Genomic DNA, 25368 nt, shown 5'->3' with positions numbered 1-25368 from the left:
GGATCAAGTAAGAGAAGAGAGATAATAGAATAATAGTTTGTAAGCATGTGAAGGTCAAGTGAAGATGATTTCCAGATAGTCTTGCTCTCTCTCTTCCTGTCCTACATTACCAAATGCCTATGGGTCATTTCCAATTGGATGTCTATAGTCAGATCAAACTCAGCATATCTAAGATAGAACTTGCTACCTTTACTCCAAAAACTCATTCTTCTTTCTAATTTTTCCATTTCTGTCAAGGGCATAATCATCCTTCTCATTGTTCAGGTTCACAACCTGAGGGGCATGTCTAATTCCTTCCCTGATTCTATTTGTATGATATCTCTTGAATCCATAAACTCTTCCCATTCTTATGACTCTAGTTGAGAAACACAAAAAACTAGATAAAGAATTGATTAAGTGTGTCAACCACTGTGCTAAGTGCTAGGAATACAAATATAAGCAAGCCAGACTGTTCCTGTTCTCAAAAAGCTTACATTCTTTCTTCCATTTTCTGTTTCCTTCTTTCCTTCCTTCCTTCCTTTCTTCCTTCCTTCTTCCTTTCTTCCTTTATTATTTTCTCTTCCTTCCTTCCTCCGTCCCTCCCTTTCTTTCTTTTTCTTTCTTTCTTTCTCTTTCTTTCTCTTTCTCTCTTTCTTTCTTTCTTTTTTTCCTTTTTCTTTCTTTCTTTCTTTCTTTCTTTCTTTCTTTCTTTCTTTCTTTCTTTCTTTCTTTCTTTCTTTCTTTCTTTCTTTCTTTCTTTCTTTCTTTCTTTCTTTCTTTCTTTCTTTCTTTCTTTCTTTCTTTCTTTCTTTCTTTCTTTCTTTCTTTCTTTCTTTCTTTCTTTCTTTCTTTCTTTCCTTCTTTCCTTCTTTCCTTCTTTCTTTCTCTCTCTTCCCCTCACTTGAAGGATTCACTGCTAAGGCCCAGTATAGTGTCAGGCCTAGTATATGCACTTGATCACCGTGAGCTCAATTTCAATTCAGAATTCCTGAGCTGAGGATTAGGGGCATGTGCCAATATAACAGGTAGAAGCCTACATTTTAATGGGAAAAGAAAATACATAAAGGAGTATTGAAAAAAGTGAGTGGTGGGGCAATTTGGTGGCGCAGTGGATAGAGCACCAGCCCTGAAGTCAAGAGGACCTGAGTTCAAATTTGACCTCAGACACTTAACACTTTCTAGCTGTGTGACCCTGGGCAAGTCACTTAATCCCAGCCTCAGGGAAAAATTTAAAAAAAGATCATAATAGTATCTGCATTGCATAGTTGTTATGAGCTTCAAATGATTCATTTGTAAAGCACTCTGCATAGCAGGCACTTAAAATTTGATTAATTAATCATTTATTCCTTTCTTTTTTAGTATTTCCAGACACAGTTTAAGCTTTCATACATATCAGGAAGTTAATGTTTGCTGTATGGGATTGAATCAGAGCATTTCCAGGACCAGTGAGTCTCAGGTCAGGGCATTGAACACCTAAACACCTAAGGAAGGTCCCTATGAACAATTCTGAGATTTTTTCTTGAAATGTCCACATCCCTCTGGGAATCTGGGGAAGGTTTTCTCCAGGAAGGGGATTGAGTTGTGGGTGTGAATGAGCTTCACAATTCCAGTTCAAGATTGGTTTGTAAACACTGACAAATGAGTTAACCATAGGGTCGAAGGCTTGTCAATTTAGAGATAAAAGAGCTCTACTTCCCAGCAGTTCTTCTGCAACAGTTCACAGACAGCTGTTTAGGAGCACTGGAAATGTAATGCCTCGTTCAAGATCCCAGAAATAAGTTGACAGAGGCAGCTAGATATGGTTGAAATAATATTGACCTTGGGGATGTGGGATCTGTGTTCAAGGTTCCATCACTTCCATGTTTGAATTGAACAAGTCATGATCTCTGGATCTCTATGTAAAATGGAAAGGTCAGATTAGGTCATTTCTAGAACTAGAATCTTATGTTTCAGAGAAAGGATCTGACTCCTATTATAGCAACCCTTCCACTCTGTCATGCTGTCTTTTCCATTTACGGTGCAAAGGAAAATAATACAGATTCTCCTCTGAGGAAAAGAGACCCACATCTAAATAAAACATTCCAAGTATTTAGTATTTTCCCACTTGGCAGACCTTCCTGTTTTCCCCCTTTACAATTTATAAGGCACATGGTGCTCCTTGATTACCCGATTTCCTTCCTCCTCCCTCCACCCACATTGCTGTCAGTTCAGCTCAGAGAAGAGAAAAGGGCTGGGAATTAACTGGTGCCATCTAAGCTAAAAGGCCACTGGGATGAAGATTATTATTTTCTCAATGGTGGCCAAGACGCAAGATGATAGAATGATGATAGATGATCCATCAGTGGTCTGTAAAAGGTGTGGAACAAACCAAAACACCAGGAGCGCCTTCTACTGGCCATGAAGTGAACCCTCTAGAGTCATCAGCAAGAAACAACTTTAGTGTGGGATTCCAAGATAACAAGATTAGTTCATTGAAGGCAAGAACTGCTCTTCTCTTTTCTATTCTATCCTTGTGTCTAGCATCTTGCATTGCTGTTCGGTCATTTTTTTAGTCACATCTGACTTTGTGTGACTCCATTTGGGATTTTTCTTGGCAAAAAGCACTGGAGTGACTTAACATTTCCTTCTCATTCTACAGATGAGCAAATTGAGGCAGAGTTAAGTGATTTGCCTAGAATGATACAGTTAGTAAGAATCTGAGGTTGAATTTGAATTCATGAAGATGAGACTTCCTGATTCCAGGCTCAGTGCTCTACCCATCCTGCAATCTAGTTGCCAATCTTTTCATATTATGACATTATTATATGAATTATAGTCACAATAATAGTGGTATTACTATTATACTTTAGGCTTTGCAAAACTTTTCTCCTATCCCTGCCCTCATATCCCTATAAGATGGTTACTTTCCTTTTTATAGATAAAGTTAGGTTTAGGATTAGAGTTATGAATTTGCTTTCTTTGCCTGGAATTGTAGCATATGATTTTTACCAAAGTAGCTCATCACTATATACCACTGTGATCGTTGAGGTGATAGTTGAATTCCCGAGCTGCCTGACTTCAAGACTGGTGTGCTGTCCATTATACCATCTCTCTATTCCATGTCGCCTCGGAAGGCAATATAGATTCACTTAAAATTGAGGTCTCGAACATTTATCAGGTAGTGTTATGGAAACTATTATTTCCTATTCATGCATAGGTTAGATGAAGGTCTATCAGGTTCCTCAGAGCCCTAAGAGTCTGTGATTCCATGAATCTACTTTCCTTTAGCAAAAGGTTAAGATAATTTTATCTGTTAGAAGAATCTAAGAGATCCAGGGGAGGCCATTGGTCCCACCCTTTGGACAGGTACCCATTTCTGCTCTCATGGTTTTACAGGGGAAAAAGGCTTCATAGTCACTACTGTCACCACTGATCAGTAACACTGGCATGAAGACCCTACCAGAGGGGCCATAGCGACATTTTCTTCTCTGCTTTTCAAGAGATTCTGTTTCTGTCACAGATCACTATTACTCCCTCCATTCAGCAAGCATTTATTAATGGTGGAACAATGGAATAATGGCCATTGCAAACTACTTCACAGTATCTTTCACAAGAAAACCCCAAAACTGTTTATAAAGAGTCAGGACTAAATAGCAACAAATAGATAGAAAAGAGTGACTCTAAAACTATGACTTTTAAGAAGTATTACCCATATTCAGGGGAAATCTGCCCCTGATACGTCTACCCAATTACTAGTTGATCTGTCCTCTAAGGTCAAGAACTAGCAAGACTAACCTCTAACCATCTGAAGCCTTTCAGATATTCAAGGTCAGTCAAGTCTCACTCAGGCTTCTTTTCTAAAAGCTAAAATTTCAGTTTCTTTAAACAAACTGGAAGGGATCACAGAGACCATTCAGTCCACTCCTCTAATTGTCAAAGGGAGTAAGCTGAGGGAGAAGATCTAGCCCTGCTTAGTACAGTTCTAAGGGAGAGAGAGTAAATTCTTTATTTTGTGTGGAACAGTAAAAAGACTACTAAACATGGAGCCGGAAAGAACCAAGTTCAAGTTTCGGATCTGATACTTTCATTTTTGAGTTTTCACATGAGGATTCGACTATGGAAGTGCTTTTCAAACTTTTGTTCTCAGTATCCTTTTAAATTATTAAAAATTATTGAGGCAAGACTGCTAGAGGGTGTAATATATAGAACACTGGCCCTGAAATGAATTTTTGAGTTCAAATCTAGCCTCAGATTCCTAGCTGTGTGACCCCAGGTGAGTCACTTAACCTCAATTACCTTGGCAAAAAAAAAAAAAAACAAATAAAGAAATTATTGAGGATCTGTCCAAAGAGTTTTGTTTAAATGAGATATATATATATATATATATATATATATATATACATATATATATACATATATATGTATATATGTATTTACATAGAGACCATATTAGAAATAAAACTAATTTTATTACATTGTATTGTATTGTATTATAATTATATAATGTTGTTATATTGTATTACATTGTATTGTTATATTATGTTATGCTATATTACACTGTATTATATTATGTTGTTACATTACATTACTCATATTATATTATATTGTATTGTACTATATTATATTAAAGAACTTTGAGAGGCTTTCAGAGATACCCTATAAATTGGTGTCAGGGTCAGATTTGAATCTGCGTCTCTTGAGCAAGCCTCATACTCTTTCCATATTCCAGTCTATAGTCCTAATACATTTGCATTTAAAATACATTTGATAAAACTTTACCAAAAATGTCATATGCACAATTACTGTATAATCCACCGGTCATGTAGAACAGTTTATGCCTTTATTTAGTCTATATTAAGTAATGAGTAGAGTTCAAGTTAGAATTTTGAGACCGGGGATAGCTAGGTGGGCAGTGGAGAGAGCACCAGCCCTGAATTCAGGAGGATCCAAGTTCAAATCTGGTCTCAGACACTTAACACTTCCTAGCTGTGTGACCCTGGGCAAGTCACTTAACCCCAGCCTCAGAAAAAGAAAAAAAAAAAAAAAGAATTTTGAGACTGACGCCCATAGAGGCATCCTTTGATGCCATAGAGGAATTATATTTTCATCATCTGATGCCCCATAACTGCTGGGATTCTTTGTTTTGGAAGATGGTATGCCTTCTTGTGATGAAAATTATTCATGGCAAATCATATTTACGTAGCAATTTTATTTTATAATAACAATAACTAGCATTGATGTGGTACTTTTATATATGATATTTCATTTGATCCTCACTAATACTCTGGGAGGTCAGTATGATTATTCCCAGTTTATAGATGAGGAGACTGAGGCAGAGGTTAAATTGCCCAGGGTCACACAGCCACTAAGTGTCTGAGTGGGTTTTAATTCCAGGGCTCGAATCCTAGCCATTTTACTTAGGAACTAAGCTATCTCAGTTTGCCTCAAAGTCGTCAGGAAGACCTGGGCGATCACATACCAACTGTGTGACCTTGGACAAATCAATTAAACTCAAGGCTATAGGAAATGTCCTAGGACCATAAGCTACCAGAAAAGTGCTGACATACACAAGTGGGGGGAGTTTCCTTAACCTGGGAGTTCCCTATCCCAAGGAAACTCCCTCTCCTGCCTCCAGGCATTTTCAGTGGCTGTCCCAGTCTGGAGTGCTCTCCTCAATTCCTCCTTCAGACTTCTGGCTTCCTTTAAGTCCCAGCTAAAAGTCCACCTTCTACAGCAAGCTTTTCCTTCTCTCCCTAATTTCAGAGCCTCCCTTCAAGTTATTATTTCATAGTAATCTAATAGACATAGTCCAGTACTTCTCCTAGTTTTACAGGGCACTTTTCTCACCACAACCCAGTTAGGCATATAGAATAGTTCACATTTCATCTGATTTCTTTTAAAAAAATCTGCTTTAGTTAGCAAGATGTAGGGAAAAGAGCACTGGACCAGAGTCAGAGGGATCCTGAGTTCAGATTCTGCCTCTGACACCTGAGGTCTATGCAACCTAACACAGAGCAAGTGAATCCCTCTGAGCCTCTGCATCCTTGTATTTAAAAAGTATAGATAATGATCTTCGTGCTCTTTAAATGTGAGTTATGAGTGTTAGAGCTGCAGGGGATGAGACCTTTAAGTTCAAAAGCGCCCTGCTCCAACAAACCCTCCCTTGAGTGATGAGGGCTTCCCCAGTTACAGTGACAAATGCCCAAAGACATCCTTAGGGATTCAATGTGGCTTAACGTCACATAAATCCACCCCCAGTTAGAGGGCAGTAAATGGGAGGTTTTGCCTTCTCTTCTAGATGGGATAGGAACTGCCCCCCATACTTAGATCCCAGGCTTTATGGGCTCACTGTACACTATTGCCCTCTAGTGGCAAGAACAACTTACTGCCTACACCCTGTTCTCCCCAAGTGTACCCTAATCTTTAATCAGACTTGCTTTCAAATAAAAGCCACTTTTTTGATTTTTGTCTGTCTCTCCTGCCCCCTCTCCCAAAGATGTACTCTTATTGTTCTTCAACAGTCTCTCAAGGGCTTTTTCCATTCTATTAAATTTTAATTCAATTCAATGAATATTTATTAAACGACTACTATGTGCTAGCCATTGTGTTAAGCTCTGGGGATACAAAAAGGGGCACCAGACAGTTCCTGCCCACCAGGAGCTTACAATCTAAAAGCGGAGACAACGTGCAAACACATATATACAAAGCAATCTATAGGTAAGATAAATGAGAAATAATTAAAAGGCAGGCACTGGAATTAAGAGAGATTGGGGAATGCTTCCTGTAGAAGGTGGGATTATAGTTGGGACTTAAACAAAGCCTGGGACTTTCTTTTAGAATTACATTAGTATTCATATCATGATCATCCTTATCAAATATTATATTGCATAAGTAAAGTGCCATAGAAATCATCATCATCATCATCATCATCATCATCAGGTATTATATTGTATATATAAAGTGCCATAGAAATGACCTCATTCTATTTTCACCATTATTCAGGACAATGATTCCCAATCTTTTTTTGAATCTGACTTACCGTTTCAAAAAGAGGATTCTTGTTCAGATACGGTTTGAGCTAAGGATTTCTGAGCTCCTTTCAACCTGGGATAATAATGTAACCCTGGAAAGCTAAGTTAGAATTCCTAGTACTCCCTTTCTTCAGATGCAAAAGGCAGAAATGTTTTTCCTAATTCAAATCATAGCAGGACAGTCTTTGAGAGAGAAGCTGGGGGACTTGTTTGGAGAAGAAGAGCAGAAAAAAGATCAAGGTGAGTGAGGAGAAGGAAGAAAACAAGTAAACTTGTGGAACAGGGGCTAGGAAGAAGCACCAAGGGGAAAAGGATACCTATAGTAAACAAAGTTTTTTTTTGTTTTGTTTTGTTTTTTTTGTCCTGAATTTTGTCCCACTCCTAAGTGGGAAACAAATGGGAACTGGACAGTAAATAACTAAGGAGGAATCAGAACAAAATAGAGAAGTACGAAAGTCAGTCAATAAGTACTTATTAAACATCTACTATTCTAGATGGTGCAATGAATTAGAGTCCAGCCTGGAGTCAGGAAAACCTATCTTTAAATTCAACCTCAGATACTTAGAGGTTGTGAAACTCTGAGCAAGTCACTTAATGCTGTTTGCCTCAGTTTCTTCATCTGTCAAATGATCTGAAGGAAATCCTAAATAAAATGGACATCATGATGTTATGGTATGGGGATCACAGCATCATAGATATTAGAGATAAAAGGAAAGTGAGAGATAGAGAGATGAACGGATAGAGGATAGAGATAGATAAGTAGATGGTGGATGAGTAGATGGATAGGTTATAACTAGAAAGATAGTTACAAGATAGGTGAGTTGGTTGGTTAGAAATTTGAGATTCAGGGAAATAAAGTGGCTTGTCCAAGGGCAACATTCTTGGAAAAATTTGGACTTGAACTTGGGACTCTGAATTACAAATACAATTTGACTGAAATTTCAGATCTAGAACCATGTGAATTAATTCTGCTTTACAAAGCAGAGACTGGCAGAATCCATTGGTACAAATAAATCAATGCTATACTGCAAAGATTTTTAAAGAGAATTTTACTTTACTCGGAATCTAAATTTGATCATCTGCGGCAATAAATAAAACACTGAATATGATTTCTGGAAAGGAAATTTAATTTAATTCTAACACAGAAAAATATTCAAATATACATGCTTCCAATCTGGTTAATTTCCAGGAAAAAAAATAAGATGCAATTGAACAATTCTTATTGGGATGACCTTCAGATTTTACGTTGACCACAGTTGGCATGACCCCCACAGGCTTTTAGAGATCACTTATTATAGACTGTTATTTTACAGATGAGGAAATAGAGGGCTAGAGAAGTTATATGACTTTATAGCTAGTAAATAGTAGAGCAGCCCTGTAACTCCAATCCCAGTGCTCTTCCCAATATACCACATTGGCTCTGTTCCTCACAGATGACACACTACCTCCCACCTGCTGATGGCTATCCCCTATGCTTGGAACACAGGAAGTAACGAGTAAATGCTTATTGATTCTTGCTGCAAATCCCTTTTATTCCCATATAGCACACCTGCCACCTCTAACTTGTATGAACTTTCTTACCTCATAAAGACTTGCAAAAGGATTTTGCTTATCAATCTTTACATTATGTGGTGGGGCCTTACGTATAAACTGTGGACAATCCTAAGGAATTAAGTGTCTCTATGTTAGTAGACAGCATTTCTCTGTTCAGAATTTGTTTCCTCTTTCTTGAGCTTTGCTCTCAGAAATTCAAGTCATCCTATGCCATCAGACTATTACTGAAATGTATTCTCATCATTATGTCTCAATTCCAAGACTCGGGTCAGATATTGTCACCTTCTAAGCCTTCCCTGAGAGCTCTAATTAAAATTCTATCTCCCTCAAATTTTCTTATAGCATTTTGCCTCTCTCTCATTATGCCTTACTTTGTATCTCTCTCTCTCTCTGAATTTATAACTCTTCTCCTAGAATGGACAAATTCTTGGGTTGGTTTGTTAGTTTGTCTAGTAGTGTAGGCACTAAATTTTATTTATCAGAATTTCCCTTTTCTTCATGAATGATATTTTCTGAATGAACAAATTTAAGGAATAACCAACAAGAATGAGTACTAATAACATATGGGGGGAGGAAGATTGCTTAATGCCAGAAAAACTATTAGAGAAATATTAAGGGGGGGGGGAATCACTTGATTTGTAGATATGGAATCAAACATATCTCTGCTGTTTGCTATTTAGGTCACCTTGGATAAATAAGTTACTTCATCTCTTGGGTCTTGATTTGCTTATAATACTAATAAGTGTTAGCATTTATATAGCACTTTTTAAAGTTTGTAAAGTAACTTACAAATATTATGTCACTCTATTCTCAGAAAAACCCTAAGTGACAGGAGTTCTTGTCCTCATCTGACAGATGAGAAAATCGAGGCAGGCAGAAATTAAGTGATTTACCTGACTCCAGACCAAGCACTCTATCCATTCACCACTTCTTGTTCTACTAAAATGAACTGATATGAAGATGAAATGAGATTAACTTGTAAAGCGCTGTGCACTCCTTATAGCCTTACACACATGGCAATTGTTACTACTTGGGAGACCCCAAAGAAACTTAAAACCCTTATTTCTGCCTTAAATTAATTTCTATAGACAACAACAAATATAAAACAAGTAGAGAATAACAAAGAGGAAATACTCCATAGATCATATTTAAGAGAATCACAGCTAGGCGGGAATTTAGGGTTTATCTCGTACAGTATTCTCATTTTACAGAGAAGAAAATTGGCTCACAGAAAAAAATTACTTTCTCAGAATCATATAATTAATATGCAGCAAAGCTGAGACTAGAACATTTCTTGTTCAATTGTCTCAGTCCTGACTCTTTGTGACCCTGTTTTCTTAACAATGATACTAGCGATTTATTTCCTTTTCTATGTCATTTGACAAACAAGGAAACTGAGACAAATGGGGTTAAGCGACTTGCCTAGGGCCATACAATTTATAAGTGTCTGAAACTACATTGAATTTAGATCTTGCGGACTCCAGGCCCAGCACTCTAATTGGCTCTGTTAGTTGCAAGTTTGACTTGGGCAGGTCACATTCTGTGGTTTCCCTTTCTTCTTACTTAAAATAGAAAGGTCAGATTAGATAAAATCACTTCTATATCACAATCTAAGCTTCTTAATTCCTAGTCCAATAGGCTGCTTCCCCCTCATGTCAGTAGTACTGTTGATCAAGGTTTGAGAAACTAATAACATTTTAAAAAATCTTTTACCTTAATCTGGAATTATGCCCAAAAAGTTATCAAACTGTGCATGCCCTTTGATCCAGCAGTGCTACTACTGGGCTTATATCCCAAAGAAATACTAAAGAGGGGAAAGGGACATGTATGTGCCAAAATGTTTGTGGCAGCTCTTTTCATAGTGGCTAGAAACTGGAATATAATGAATGGATGTCCATCAGTTGGAGAATGGTTGGGTAAATTGCGGTATATGAAGGTTATGGAATATTATTGCTCTGTAAGAAATGACCAGCAGGACATATACAGAGAGGCCTGGAGAGACTGACATCAACTGATGCTGAGTGAAACGAGCAGAACTAGGAGATCATTATACATTTCAACAATGATACTGTATGAGGATGGATTCTGATGGAAGTGGATATCTTCAACAAAGAGAAGATCTAATCCAATTCCAATTGATCAATGACGGATAGAATCAGCTACACCCAGAGAAGGAACACTGGGAAATGAGTGTAAACTGTTTGCTGTAGCGAGCTGTCGTCTCCAGAAGCTGCTGGATCGCTCTCTGGGAGGAGATCTGCTGTGTCTACTCAAATCTCTCCAACAGATTCTTCTTCCTGTAAATGAACCGTTGTCCCCAGGCAGTTGCTGTTAACTCTTGTCCTTAGAAGTGACTTCCCTTCCTGCAGAGAGCCCCGTCAAGCCTGATGCAATGCAGAGACTTCTCTTCCTGGAGTGCTATCCTCCCCCAGTCCAATCTGCTCTCCAGGCCCAATGTTGCCTCTTTTATCCTCCCAGAGAATGGGCGTGGGATAATGCAAGGGCTTCTGGGAAGAACCACTTCAGCCAATGAGCTTGCTCCTTCTAGGATTCCTAAGGTGTAAACTCCCTTTACAAGTCTGAGCCAGAGAACTGTCAAGTCAACCTGAGTTCTCACCTTGTAATTGTCCAGACAACCTGAGTTCTCACCTTGTAATTGTCTAGACAACCTGAGTTCTCACCTAGTAATCCTAACAGTTTGCATTTGTTTTTCTTCCCAGGTTATTTTTACCTTCTGAATCCAATTCTTCCTGTGCAACAAGAGAACTATACGGTTCTGCACATATATATTGTACCTAATATATAACATATTTAACATGTATAAGACTGCCTGCCATCTAGGGAAGGGGGTGGAGGGAGGAAAGGGAAAAGTCAGAACAGAAGTGAGTGCAAGGGATAATGTAAAAAATTACCTATGCATACGTTCTATCAATAAAAAGTTATAATAAAAAATAATAAAAATAGTTAAACTTGAAGAAAAAATAAATAACAATCTTTTGTCTTTTACCAAACTTATATTGCTCCCCTGACAGAATTTCTATTTTTTTAAAGAAAATCCAAGGATAAGATCCTAGTTTAATTGGAGCAGCATAAAAGGGATGGCAGGTGGGATGGGGAGTTCTGACCTGAGAGCAAGGAACTCAATGATTTAGGGTATAGACTTTTATTACTAAGGCAGTTATTCTGCCTTTTAGAATGGACAATTGTTTATCTAGTCATTTAATCACGTCTCTTTAAGCACTTACTAAGTGAGGGGCATTATGAGTTACAACCCCTGTTCTCAAGAAAACATTTATAGTCAAGTAGAGGAGACAAAAATTGGTAGATATATTACTAGAGAGATATAACTAAAATTCCATAGGGGTTTAGGGGAAGAGAAGACTTGGCTGACTGGGGAGGGAGGGGGGACAGGGAAGATTTTTTTTTGGATCATGCAAAATGGCTTTTGGAAGAATTAACCTCTCTGGAATTGACTGTGGTGATCAGTTGAAAAGATGGAATGGACTAGGTATTTTCTCCTATTTCTTTTAATTCTAAATTTTATGAAATGAGATTTCAAATAAATGGAAATGAGGAGGAATTCTAGGAAGAACAAATGGCATGAGCTAAGCCACCAGGCTATCAGGAGAGATGTTGAAGAAGACAGTAGACTTTAGTTGAAGCTTAAAGTATGTGTAGGCAGAAGAGGGAAGGTTGAAATGATATGCTCAATGGATCAAAGAATTTAAAAGCTAGAAGAGATCTTGCAAATCATTTAATAGATTAAATTTCCTCATTAAATAGATGAAGAAAACATGTAAGACTCCAGGAAGTAACTTGTCCATTGGCTTCAAATGAAGGTAGAACAAGGAGGACCTGGAGTTATAAAACTGAGGTTCTGAACAAGGAAATGACAAATTTTTAGGAAGAATAATCTGGACATGGTGAGAAAAATGGCTGAAATGAGGACTGGATGTGCGAATTGAGTCCACATGGGAGATGGTGGCAGTGGGATCCCCAAGGAATTATGAAATTCATTTTGGGTTGTTTAGGGGTGGTCCCAATTATGTCCTGCATACTAGAATGATGCTAAAACAAAGACTAGTAATTCCCAGTCTGACTCTTCAATGGCTCCACTTCAGGCAAGTTTTGCATCAGTCCATTCTAAACATAGTTTATCTACTTATATTCATTTCTGACTGTAGGGAATAAAATATAGTATTAAATACCTAGAACTCCAAGATTTTACATTTTTAAAATGGACTTCTATAAGCCAAATGAACTTAGCACAGGAACTTCAGGTATCTATTTGGCTGGTATCTGACAGCTAAGAAGTTTATGTTATCCAGCCACTTCTTAATTTTCTTAGTCAGGGATGAGGTGGGTTGGAGGATTTTGACTTCAAGAGCAGAGAGAATTCAGTCTGAAAACTTTTTCCATCCATCAACAATTCTGCAATAGTTTACACAGTTATCTAGGGGCACTGGAAATTTAAGCATCTTGTTCATGATCCCAGAAATAAGTTGATAAGAGGCAGCTCAGTATAGCTGAAATGATCTTGAACTTGGGGACATATCTGCCTTCAAATTCTGGTTGTCACTTAGGGCAAGTTATTATCTCTGGGGCTCAATTTCCTTCTATGTAACATGGAAAGGTCAGATTAGTCACTTCTACATCTAGAATCTTTTTCAGAGAAAGGATCTGAAATCAGGCTTTCCCAAGTCCAAGGCTGGCCCCCACACACATTAGATTGACCTCATTTTAGAGATAAGAGGCTAGGGATGAAATTACTTGCCTCTGAATGTCTGTTGCTAGATCCAATGTTCTTTTGCACATACCACAGTACCTTTTAAGACTGTTCATTACTTTTTCCTGAGTCTGGATTTGTGATTCAAATGACTTGGAAAACTCTATAATGTAAATCTAAAATTATAATCCTGAAGTTTACCATTATATAATGCTTCCCCCAGAGTGCATCTGTACACATCCATGACTTCTTCTAGGTTCTGTCTGATTCTGTCCTTCTGACCTTCATTTTAGTTTGGAAAACCTCTGAAGCAGCTATCATTATGGTCAGATCGAGAGGGTAGGGGAATAGAGAAAAGATTGTCTACTGAATGGAGGACATTATTTGCTAAGGGTCTAGATGACCCATGAAGTTTTATAAGCCAAAGCTGAGGTGTGTCTCCAGTTGTCTTAAAGCCAGCTAACCATGGTGTAATTTTTCAACTCTTAAATTCTTAATTGCACATGTTTGATATATATTGGACGTCTTGCTATCTTAGGGATGGGGTGGGGAAAGAGAAAGAGAAAAAAATTTATAACACAAGGTTTTGCAAGGGTTAATGTTGAAAACTGCCCATATTTTGAAAATAAAAAGCTTTTAAAAGATATTCTTAGTAACTTCAATTACATACAAAAAGATGAATTAAAAAGGGCAGCTGTACAGTGCAATGTGTCAGGCTTAAAATCAGAAACTCATCTTCCCAAGTTTAAATCTAGTCTTAGCTGTGTTACTCTGGACAAGTTACTTAATCCATTTGCTTCAGTTTCCTCACCTATAAAATGAACTCGAGAAGGAAATGGCAAACCAGTCCAGTATCTTTGCCAAGAAAGCCCCAAATGAAGTCAGTCACATATAACTAAAAACAAATGATTTAAAGGAAATTTATCTGAATTTGGGAAACTGATAAGCAAAACATCCTTCAAAATGAAAAAAAGCACTATTAACCTGTGCCATCATTATTTGTATGTGATATAAAGGAACGATGAACATTTTTTCACTTAAAGAACATCTTTATTTGAACTTTTATATACAATATTACTTTTAATCTGTAAAAATTACATATGGAGGACATGATTGGAAACCAATTTTGAAGCAGCCAGTGAGTATCTTATTTAGGTTTGAATCAGAATCCTAGAATTGGAAAAGGCCCTTGGAAGTCATGGAACATAATCTCTTGTCTAATGGATGAACCCCTTCTTTGATATCCTTGAGATATAGTAAACTGTCCTCCATTTGAATACCTCCAGTGATGGAGAACATGAAATTCATTAAGTGGCCCATACCATTTCAGACAATTTTAATTGATAATAAGATTTTCCTTGTGTTAAACTAATAACTGTTCCACTTATGTTTTCTGAGGAAAATGAATTTCAGTTAGCTGGGATTGCATCCCACTTACAGATGGGCTAAGGCAGTCCCAAAAGCAGTCATGAAAATTAAGGATCCCTTTTAAAATCAACCAAATAGTAACCACTTAGATCCATGATTACTAGTTCTTTCCAAACTAAGCACTTGGTCTCTCACCATTAAGTTCTGGGTTATGTAATTTGCAATGGATTCTGTGGCGCTTCTTCCACAGCTCCAAGCCTGGAAGAGTCTGAAACTGTTCAAATTCATTGCAGATAAATGTGTATGTTTAAGCACCCACAGGGTTGAGACTAGAGGTAGACCACTAGGATCCCAAACAGCAGCTTATTAACAGAAAGGGATAGTTATACCCTGCTCCTTCTGAAAACAAACTTTTACTTAAAGAATTTAAGAAAGTAGCAATAGCAAGACATTTGCTAGATGTCATACTGAAAAATTTTATCTCAAACATATTCAGTGCATAGAAAAGTTTATCTTAACTATATGGTGATCAAGTTTTAATTCTGTAATGAATGTTGCAATTACTGAGGCCAAACCAAGTTAAAAATAGATTTATTGGGGCAGCTAGGTGGCACAGTGGATAGAGCACCAGCCTCCAATTCAGGACCACCAGAGTTCAAATCTGGTCTCAGACACTTAACACTTCCTAGCTGTGTGACCCTGGGCAAGTCACTGAACCCCAGCCTCAGGGGGGGAAAAATGGATTTATTAAACATTGAAGATATGATGGGCGAGGATGGCAGTACCTCTCATTGGAAATACTCCATTCCTTGGATAATAACGAACAGCAACAAAGCAAAGGCTGAAGGAAGTAAAGGGAGGTGGAGAGAAAGTTTTTCAAGAATGGATCTAATGAGGGGCCACTAAGTAAATTTAAAACACAGAATTTTCTCTGCACTCATTATAGTCTTATTGCCAAAAACATAGGAAGAACCAACTCAACCTTTACAGATCACAAAATAAATCAATATGCTGACCAATAGAAAACATTAAAAATAGATGTCCTTCTTTTTCATGAGTTTGCTCCTTTCTTTCTTCCACAAGGTATGTATTTCTCTATAATACTGAGATCAGGGGTTTTCTGAGACCCATGTACTTGCATTCTGAGAGTACAGCACAAGGTATGAAGTCCAGAAGCATGAGCTTCCTCTGGGATAAGTTCAGAGAATAAAAGCCAGAATCTGACACCCTGGAGAGCCTTTTTTTAATCAAGAAGGAATTAGATATGTGGCATCAAAATGACATCATATTGAGAAGGACCACATGATGTTGTCTGTATGAACATGAAAGCAAAACTTTAGGGAAGGGGCAGATGGCGGCCGGCCCCACACTCAGTTTGAATGGCAGCCACATCTAGTCATGACATTAAAGAACTCTGTTCTGAAGACAATACAAAGTGTCGCTGTAGACAAAACATACAAATATCCCTTTGTTTAAACACACACACACACACACACACACACACACACACACACACACACACACACACACACAAATTAGGTGACCCAACAATTAATATAGGTGTCAAATGAAAAAGTGTCACAGTTACTCTAACAAAAATTGTCAACTGGCTCTTGTTATAGTTCAGCAGAATAATCTCCATCCTGCTGATCCAAATGAGCTGAGGTAAAGGAAAATCACCTTTAAGTATACTTATCCAGAAGGCCTTCCTCTCTCTTTTTGGTTACTGTAAATACTCTGCTTAGGATCTGTGTAGTCAATACTTCCACATTCATCATGCCAAGCACAAGACTGTAATTCGCATAAAAACCCCACACATATCTGTATACATACACACACAGACACAGACACAGACACATGCCTTTGCAATCAGCCGTGTATAGTTTGTTTTATGAAGAGAATTTGCACATTCCAGAGTGGGTAAGGCTGGGAACTACTGAAATGGAGAGTAACTAAAGATTAAAGTATTTCTTATAAATTTTATTTGAAACAACTTTATTTTTCATGCTCAAAAGAATAAAAGGAAATGGAAGTACAAGACAGTTATCTAAAGGTTAAAATTACTTAAGACTGTAGATTGAAGAGCTAACATTCTCTGTAGTATTTAACTTAGTTTTGTCATTTTGTTTTGAGGACAGATGTTTATTGAAGCTTCTCCAATAAGAATCATTATTCAAAGTATCTGTCCTTGTGTTACTTATAGGGACTAGTAACCATTTCTCAACTTCCCAGATCTCCAATGGGAACCTGGTGACTGGTTTGATAAAAATGTTTCACTTCATATTTCTCAAGAATAGGAATTATAGCATGGATCACTTCCCATTGTGTCAACCTTCTATGGGAATCCAAATATAGAGTATTATTTGAAATAAGTTAATATTGTTATGTTATATAATAATACTATATTACTAACCTTTGCATTAGCAAACAGTTATAACTGCCTATTAGATTAAATTAAGTTTGGGGTTTCTTCTGCACTATTTTCACTCATAAATCTCTCCCACCACAAAATACAAGAGTAAACAAGAGGTATTAACCATATGACCAAGAAGTCAAATGACTTTAAAGAAACCCAGAAAATCTTCTTACCCAAAGAACACAGGACGAACAGATCTGGGTAAGGGAACTCTTGTGAAGAATAGAATGATACTCAGGATGGAATGGGCAAGTTATTAATCTTTACCTGGCCTGGATCTTTATTTGAAAAGGAGCTAGATCAAACCAGAGAAAAATGAAATCTTTTCTGTGTGAAATCCTTTTTGTTCTTTGCAAAGAAGCAAAAGTTATGATTCACAGCGTTACTGAGAAAGAGACAAAGTTATATGAGTAATTTCCATGCCTCTGAGATTGGAGGACTCTCTGTAGGCATATTTGATGCCATGAGATTTGAGGGAAGAAGCACAGAAAATTGGGGTTTGCGCTAAAGAAAATGGAAAATAACATGGTATTCTAACTGTAATAAAGAATGCTAGGAAAAGAAAATTTTTTCCCTTTCATTAAGTCCACAAAAAATATAATTGATATATTATAAACAAACATACTTTACCCTACAAATCCAAAAGGCTGTGATATTTGAACAAAGTTGCCTCAGAAGGCAATTTTCTCATTCATTCTAATGGTGCAGTTGCTACTGAATACCTTTCTGAAAATTGTCTTTTTAGAAATGCCTTCTGAAATTTCTTGTCTTACTGTAGCCAAAAATAGTACCAGCTTCATCACCAAACCTATTCACCAGATTTGGTTCTGAAAGCCTTTGGCTTTTTCTAAAAATCAAACCCACGCTCAAAGGACAAAGATGGATCATCACAGAATATGGTCAATAGTCATACCTTGTACAAAAGTGGCATCTTCTTTTCTCCTGAGTTACTATAATGAAAACCTTTCATAGTGATTGGGCATCTTACTATCTGCCTGCCTAGAGTTTAAAGTCATGTGTGTGCCTGCTATTTCATAATGGATTAACTCTAGAGAGGGATCTGAAAAAATGATTTGACTCTAAATTTCTTCTTTACCACAAATGACTGTCATATGGACACTCCTGGAATAATGCTTTTGCTCTGCAGAATTAATTATTAACAGAATTTAGTCAGAACCAGGTCAATGAAGCACATCTTCTTTGGCTACCAGATAAGGCCTAAAAATATTTTAAAAATATATTCAGTTCAGTTATGATAGAACTCAACTGGAAGGGAGAGGAGGAGGAAGGAATAGTACCACTTTTAACCATCAACTTATTAATCATTAATGAATATTTCAGAATATTTTTAAAGAAAAATTAACTGATTATATAATTAACACTGAATGCTATGATTGAATTTTTTTCATTCACTTCTATAATCTGAATAGAAATTATTAACATTTTTTAAAAAACACTTTTAAGTGTGACCTGTAAATCACAAAAATCATTACCAGAGTATGGTAATATTGATATATTTTCTTAAATGTATTATAAACGTTTGTTTCTCTATTCCAAATCTCAATTAATTATGGGGAATGTTTGTTTATAACAAATATTGAAAAAGAGATAGCTTCAACATAAGAGAATGTTCAATGTTATCACTATGTAGAAGAATTAAAGAAAGCCAGGTTTAAGGAGGAAACGACACAGCAAGAATCACAATAACAAGATTTTAAAAGGGGTAACTTTCAAAAGACTTTGGCAATGGGTACTGGAGAGAATGACTTCTGGATTACAAAATACTGAGGCTAGGTAGCATAAAATGTTGCAGAGTCGTCACCTATTGATGAAAGCTCTTTTCTCTGTTGTCAAAGGGGCTCTATAGTCCAATAAAAGTACTTAAGGTACTTTTTCTCCCCCATACTCCATGCTTCAGAAAGGGACTGAACCATCTATCTTCTAAGGTTTTTGGTGTTTTTTTTTTTTTTTAAAACCTCTGAGAAGCTTTCATTCCATGTGAAAAGATTTGCTCCCCAAATCAGATGACAAGCACCTAATATCAGAATCACAGGTTAGTGTGGACACAGCACCTCATGCAATGGTTCTTAGTTTTCTCAAACTGCACTCACAACCTCAGTTTGTTGATTCTTCAGTGAATAGTAGCACTCCCCTGGCTTTAAGGACATCAAACTGACTGGGCCTTTAAATATCCTTTAACTTAAATCCAAAAGACAGACTTTAAAAATGAAATGAAATGACTATAAAACAAAGATTCAAGACTAGAAGGATTTCCTTCCTGAAAAGTTATTTTTGGTTTGCTTTGTGCCCCAACTGATAGTATTATATGTTATACACATACCTGGAAAAAGGTTCACAACCACTATGTGAAAGGTATTTAAGTACATTTAATAAAAAAAAAAAAAAAATCTGCTAATCTCTCTCCCATCAAAGACAAAAGGAGAAGATTTTAAAATAAGGAGAAATCTCAGAAATCATGTAGCATAAGCCTCATTTGAGGAGGAAGAAGTGTAGGCCCAGAGAAGTCTGGTAACTTTTTCCAAGATCGCACAGCAAAATGGCAGCAGCAGCCCATGTCATCCCAGGATGCTTAGCCAGAGAATAATTAATTTCCACACAGGAAAAATCCTGGAGAGGGTCCAGGAAGAAAGCAGGAAAGTCACTGGTGAGCCAAAGGCTGGGAGGAAGATATTTTTCTTTAAGGAAACGATTTTCAGATTCACAACAAAGCAAAACATGAAACCAGCAAGTCGCTTTGTAATTGAGTTTAATTGCCTTTGGTATTCTAAGAGAAAATAAAAAGACATTTGTGACCCCTATTCTTCCATCCCTTTGTGGCCTCTCTTACAGGCCCACACTAAGCTCAGCTTCCTGGCTTGGAGGAGAGGAAAGGAGACTATCACAGAAACTCCACCATCTGTAGGCCCCAAGAGGCCTGTATGCCCCAAGAAGAGGATGGGGCAAGGAGTAAGAGACAGGAGTGAAGGACAGTCACTCTGTCATTGGAGAGATTCCTGGGGAGGCCACAAGGCACATTCCTTGAGTGTCCACTCATGTCCCATAGGCTGATCCATATTAGATCTAGGCAAGGCAAGTTTTCACACCCATTCCCATGACTTACATGTTTAATGTAATAGGAAGGATAACTTTTTTTTGGAAAACCAATCTTCCCCATACTCTTCTAAAATCACTCTTAAACAAGTGTACTTAAATTACACTAATAGTACTTGGTCTTCAATGTATTTCTTGACTTTCCAGTAGTAAAAGGAGGCAAAATTCAGAATTTGGTGGAAGTATTTAGTGTGCTAATATTAATTCTTACAAGGGCTTGAATAAACTTCACAATATAATCTCATGTGCATACTGAAAAAAATTGCCCAACAGAATGTATATCCCAATATTTTGTGGACTGATTCTTTAAGACTTAAAGCAATAATATAGGATTGAGTTAAATGCAGAATTGAAATACATTAATTTTTTTTGGAAGTTCTTCCCCACATACATCCATCACACATTAAATAGGGAGTTTTGAAAAGAAAAACATAAAAATGTTTTAAATCCCTATACAGACTTGAGCAGATAAGTTTTGAAAACTGTCCAATTACTGATAAAGGCTAATATCAAAACAACTATGATATTAACCTCAACTCTCAAATGCTTAATAGGAATTGTTTGTAAAATAAAAATGGTAAAGAATTGTTTTATAGTATAATACAAAATTATTCAAATTCAGAAAATATGTAATCCCAAGATAACATTTATCTCCCATTATTTCATGCTACTAAATAAACTTTATGGTCTCTCAGAAACAAATAGGTTTAGCTAACAATATAAATATCAGTGCAAAATCTTTCATCCATCAATGAAAGGAGATGTGACAGACACATCTCAAATAAAATGTGTTATATGCTTATCTGTACCACACCTTTATTGTTGAAGACTATTTTGACAATTTTTTGGTGTCCCATAAATGTCTACAAAGAAAGCTGAATTAATTTTGGGTGGGACAGTCCATACAGCTAAATGAGACAGGGGCTAGGAAGTGGAAGTGAATATCAAACAAGTTTTGGTGTCTTATTCTTTTATAAGTTGGTTGAGTTGTAGTTAATAATTTAGTTCAATCAAGGCAATGAAGACAAACTCAGAGCTACAGAAGAACATTTTGAACAAAATCATTCACAATGTTAAGTTTAAAGGTGAATAACTACTGAGTTTATCATGGAGGCTAAAGAGGCTAAGATTTACCTGATGGAATTGCTGCTTGAGGAAAATCCTCCCCTGTTCCCCCCAAAACAACAAAGCTTTCTCTTAGAACAGGTTTCAAGAAAATGTGGATTTTTGTTTTGGTCATGCTACCAATACTTGACTGAGCTACATGCATAAAATTCCCAAACCTAGTTTCTCAAAAGTAGTGAATATGAAAAATACTGCAGATTTGATGATTCCAGATGACGACAAAGATGGGAAAAGTATTTTCTTGGTGAACTCATGTCCCAGAAAAAAATCGACTCAATCAAGGGGTACTAATGAAATAGATGGGGTACTTGAAATGGCTGCCAGGCTGGTCACCAAATGGGGACTTGGTAATTCAGAAAGACATGGAGACTGTGTTTCTCTTTCAGCTTAAAATCCTGTGGCTCTCGCTGCGGGTGCAGTTCTGTTGTTCTTGTTTCATGGTGGCTTCCAATATCAAAATAAAGTATGGAGGAGGGAAGGGGATAAAGGAGAGGGAAGGAGGAAAAACAAGGTATTTAAGATCCATTCCATGTCAGAAGGAAACAAATAGATAATTTGCTGCAAAGGCCATCAGTAACTGCAGCACAGTGCTCCATGTTTCTGTTCATTCTCAGGAGGCCATCTTCCTTATTCCAGGATTCTTAATCAGTACAATAACAATAGGCATTTCCCCCTTATGACCTTCCCATTAGAATTTAAAGCACATTAGGTCTCTGTCCTAGAAATAATGGAGCATAATTTGGTCAGGTATAAAATGGAATTTCAAAGTTAATTTATCTATAGGTTGAAGAGCTTCGAGTGGAATAGTCACTTCTCACCCTGATATCCTGACCCAGAGGCCCAGGTTTCCAAGAGTCCCCCTCTCCAGCCTAATTTCTGCATTGGTTCATGTAAACAAAACACAGGTGAGTTAAAGTCTCTCCTCTTGGGCTGCTTTTACCGTAAGTCAAGATTTCCTGAAAGTGTGGTGTTGGCTAAATGTAATACAGGCAGAGGATGGGCTTCTGTATTAAACACCCAGTGGTCTAAAGGTAAAAGGTCATCATTGGAGAAGAGCAGATACAAATACCTGAAAATGAAACATAAAAAATTAAAAATCAGTGGTTGAGTCACATCAACTAGACAGAATTAGAATTAAATAGAAACAGAATTAAATACATCTAGATATTAATGATGGAGGAAACCAACATCCTACTTTGAACCAGGAATATGCAAAACATGAAATCAGTTTATCAGAAGTAATCTGCAATGTAGTGATGCATTGTAGTACTACACTATTAACAGATGGAACAAATCTTTTTTGAATAATATCTTCTGAAGAGCCGCCAATATATACCACTGGGCTTCTGAGATCAAATATTTATTAAACCAGGTTTTACTGACTTCCAACTCTATGGCTTTAAGGTAGGTAAGATACATTATTAGCAGTGACAAGGAAGAGAGAGCACAGAGGTTCTGGTCAGTGTAACATGCCTTTACTCTTCAGGACAATTGTAAGCTACACTGTTATTACTTAAAAAAAAACTTAAAATGATAAAACTGACAAATGTATAAATCAAGTTTGATTTACAGTAGATAAAAATTCCACACTGAATGTTGTCAGATGGATAGTCAGTATATAATGTAGTGGTGAACAGTTTTGGAATGTGCAGTCTCTAGATTTCTAAGTCCTCAGTCTAATTACCAGGGAGCTATGGGCAAGTCATTTAACCTCTAAGTTTTATTTTTCTCCTCTTTAAAATGGGAATAAATGTATTTCCTAAAATAGTAAGGTACTGCCAAAAAAAACAGATATTAGGCTCTCTACCTGCATTCTATCTTCAAATGTGATTATATTAGTGCTAGAAAGGTCCTCAAAGAACATCTGGTTCAATCCTCTTATCTTATATGAGAAAACAGATTCAGGGAGACTGTGATGAATTCATGAAGTCATGTCTAAGGAGGGGATCTGGACCAACATCAGAAAGTAGGCTGGAAGAATGGGCAAATAAAAAAAGAACCTGACCATAAAGAACTATGATGATGATAGGGTGACAGGGACCCAGCAAATAATGATTCCAAAACATCTACTAACAAAGACTTAAAGAAAAACATAGTTTGGATAGAAAAATCAACTAAAATTCCTAGAATCAAAAAGAGAATTAGTAGTGTAACCAAAGAGGTACAAAACCTTCCTTGCCTAAGCAACAAATTCCAGCAACATTAAAATGGCTCAAATTGAAGCCAATGAGATAAGATATATAAAAACACAGGGGAAGGGAAGGAGATAGGGAAAGAGAAGAGTATCTCAGAGCCAAAAACAAACAAAAAAAGTTGACCAGGCTTTTAAAGGATAAACCTAAAAAGGCTGTGGTGACATCAACTTAAAACTAAGATACTGTGAGGGACAAACCTGGAGTACGTTGTCCAGCTCTTGGTGAAATCTTTTTGCTTTCCTAGTTCTCAGGTTGTTAAATTTGAGTATAATTACTGACATTCATTCATCTACTTTCACATTATTATTTTGGGAAAAATACTTATAAATTGTAAAGCATTATGAAATTGTGAATAGCTATTACTATTGATTCTAATGATGTGTAATTAAAGTGGTTACAAATAAGAAGTTAATGCCAGTAAAAAAAAAAAAAATAAATAAGCATAGTGAAAGTACTTTCAGAGAAAAGTTGAAGTCTCAGTAGTAGAATTTTTAAACCAGATAGAATCTATTAAGGGATGTTAAAAGGTCCCCTGAACTTGTTTTTTTGAGTCACCATAATTTCCAGAAACACTGAATCCAATGTCCTTTCTCACTCCCATCAGCTGACATAATTTATAGTTTGGATCTCAAGCCTGATTCCTTAATTCCTCCTTGAGATGCAAGACAAGTGCAGCCAGTCTGTGTCAGGCTGGGAAAAATGCTTGTGCAGCTGGGGTCCTTTGTAGATAAGCAGACCCTCCTATCTTCATAATCTAGCAGTTCCCATTTTGCCATGCTCTTGGCTCCTCCCCTTCAGGAGGGGTTACTGTCCCTTTCCCCCCCTTCTAAGTCACACCCCTGTTTTCTCTTCCTTCTTTTGTTGTGTCAACTTCTGTTAAGGATGTGAATTCTTGGGTTCCACATTCTTTTGTGATAGACTTGGAGAAGGTCTCCTGGAATCCTGTTAACAAGTCATACATTGCAGCTAATACTCCTTAATGAGCCAAATCTTAACAGCTATAAGCACTTTGATATTTATTTGCTCTGTCAATACCTCAGATAAACCTTTCCTTTGATAACAACAAAACAATGAATTTTGCTCCTTCACAAGACAAGAGTGTTAGAGAGTGTTAAACAATTAAAGGAAGACAACATATGAATAAAATCAATTTGGAGAAAAAAACACAGGATTATTTTCTTTGTCTTAAAAACAAATTAAGAAATGAAAATAGTTTTATGTTACATTGTTACACAAATAATATTTCCGTACTATTGCAGCTCCTTCTGCTATGGAAGAAAATGAGACAGATATTTTAATTTGAACATTCATGTTATGTTCATTATGCCACAGGAAAATAAATCTATGAACTAATTCAATCATCAAATTTAGAATGAGTGCCTATATGAATTGACTCTACTATGATCTCCTTTATTCCACATTTCCAAATTCTACATTTTTATCTATCTTTTTCTCAGCTGTTTTAATTTCAGAGAATAAAGCTAAGACCTTAACTTATGCTCACAAAAACAACCAAAAAAGAGCCGGACCCACTGATTATCCCTTTCTGTTTCCCGCTCCAACACTCCATATCTTTTGTTCTTCCATAGTTTACTAGCTGCTTTCCTACTGTTAAAAAACGAACTGTTAACTACTGTAAACACATCTACTCAATCTTCTTGAGAATATCATATTTTACAATCTATTTGGCTGTTCACCTAACTCACTTTGCTATGTACCCTGCTTCCACTCCATTTCTCCTGATCTGGAAGAGCACTTCTAGATTGGACCATTAGAAGAAAAAAAAAAAAAACAAAAAAAACTCCCCAGGCTCTCTAGATGATTTAATCCATTCAATGTTGGAATGTTTGCCATGGACTGAGATGTAAAGATTGCTGAGCAGGT

At 36.8% G+C, this 25368-nt stretch overlaps 1 protein-coding gene across 1 annotated transcript in view; it reads right to left on the bottom strand.

Annotated features, from left to right (window-relative positions):
• Positions 1 to 19803: 19803 nt before the first annotated feature.
• Positions 19804 to 25368, bottom strand: part of MAN1A2 (mannosidase alpha class 1A member 2) — a 200317-nt gene continuing 194752 nt past the window's right edge. The window contains exon 13 of the mRNA XM_074263218.1: positions 19804 to 22358. Coding sequence (XP_074119319.1) covers positions 22226 to 22358 — 133 coding nt within the window. The 3' untranslated portion in view covers positions 19804 to 22225. The remainder of the gene's footprint in view (positions 22359 to 25368) is intronic.

The sequence above is a fragment of the Sminthopsis crassicaudata genome, chromosome 4, assembly GCF_048593235.1.
Source record: "Sminthopsis crassicaudata isolate SCR6 chromosome 4, ASM4859323v1, whole genome shotgun sequence".
Lineage (NCBI taxonomy): Eukaryota > Metazoa > Chordata > Mammalia > Dasyuromorphia > Dasyuridae > Sminthopsis > Sminthopsis crassicaudata.
This window is presented reverse-complemented; position numbering and strand designations above follow the sequence as displayed.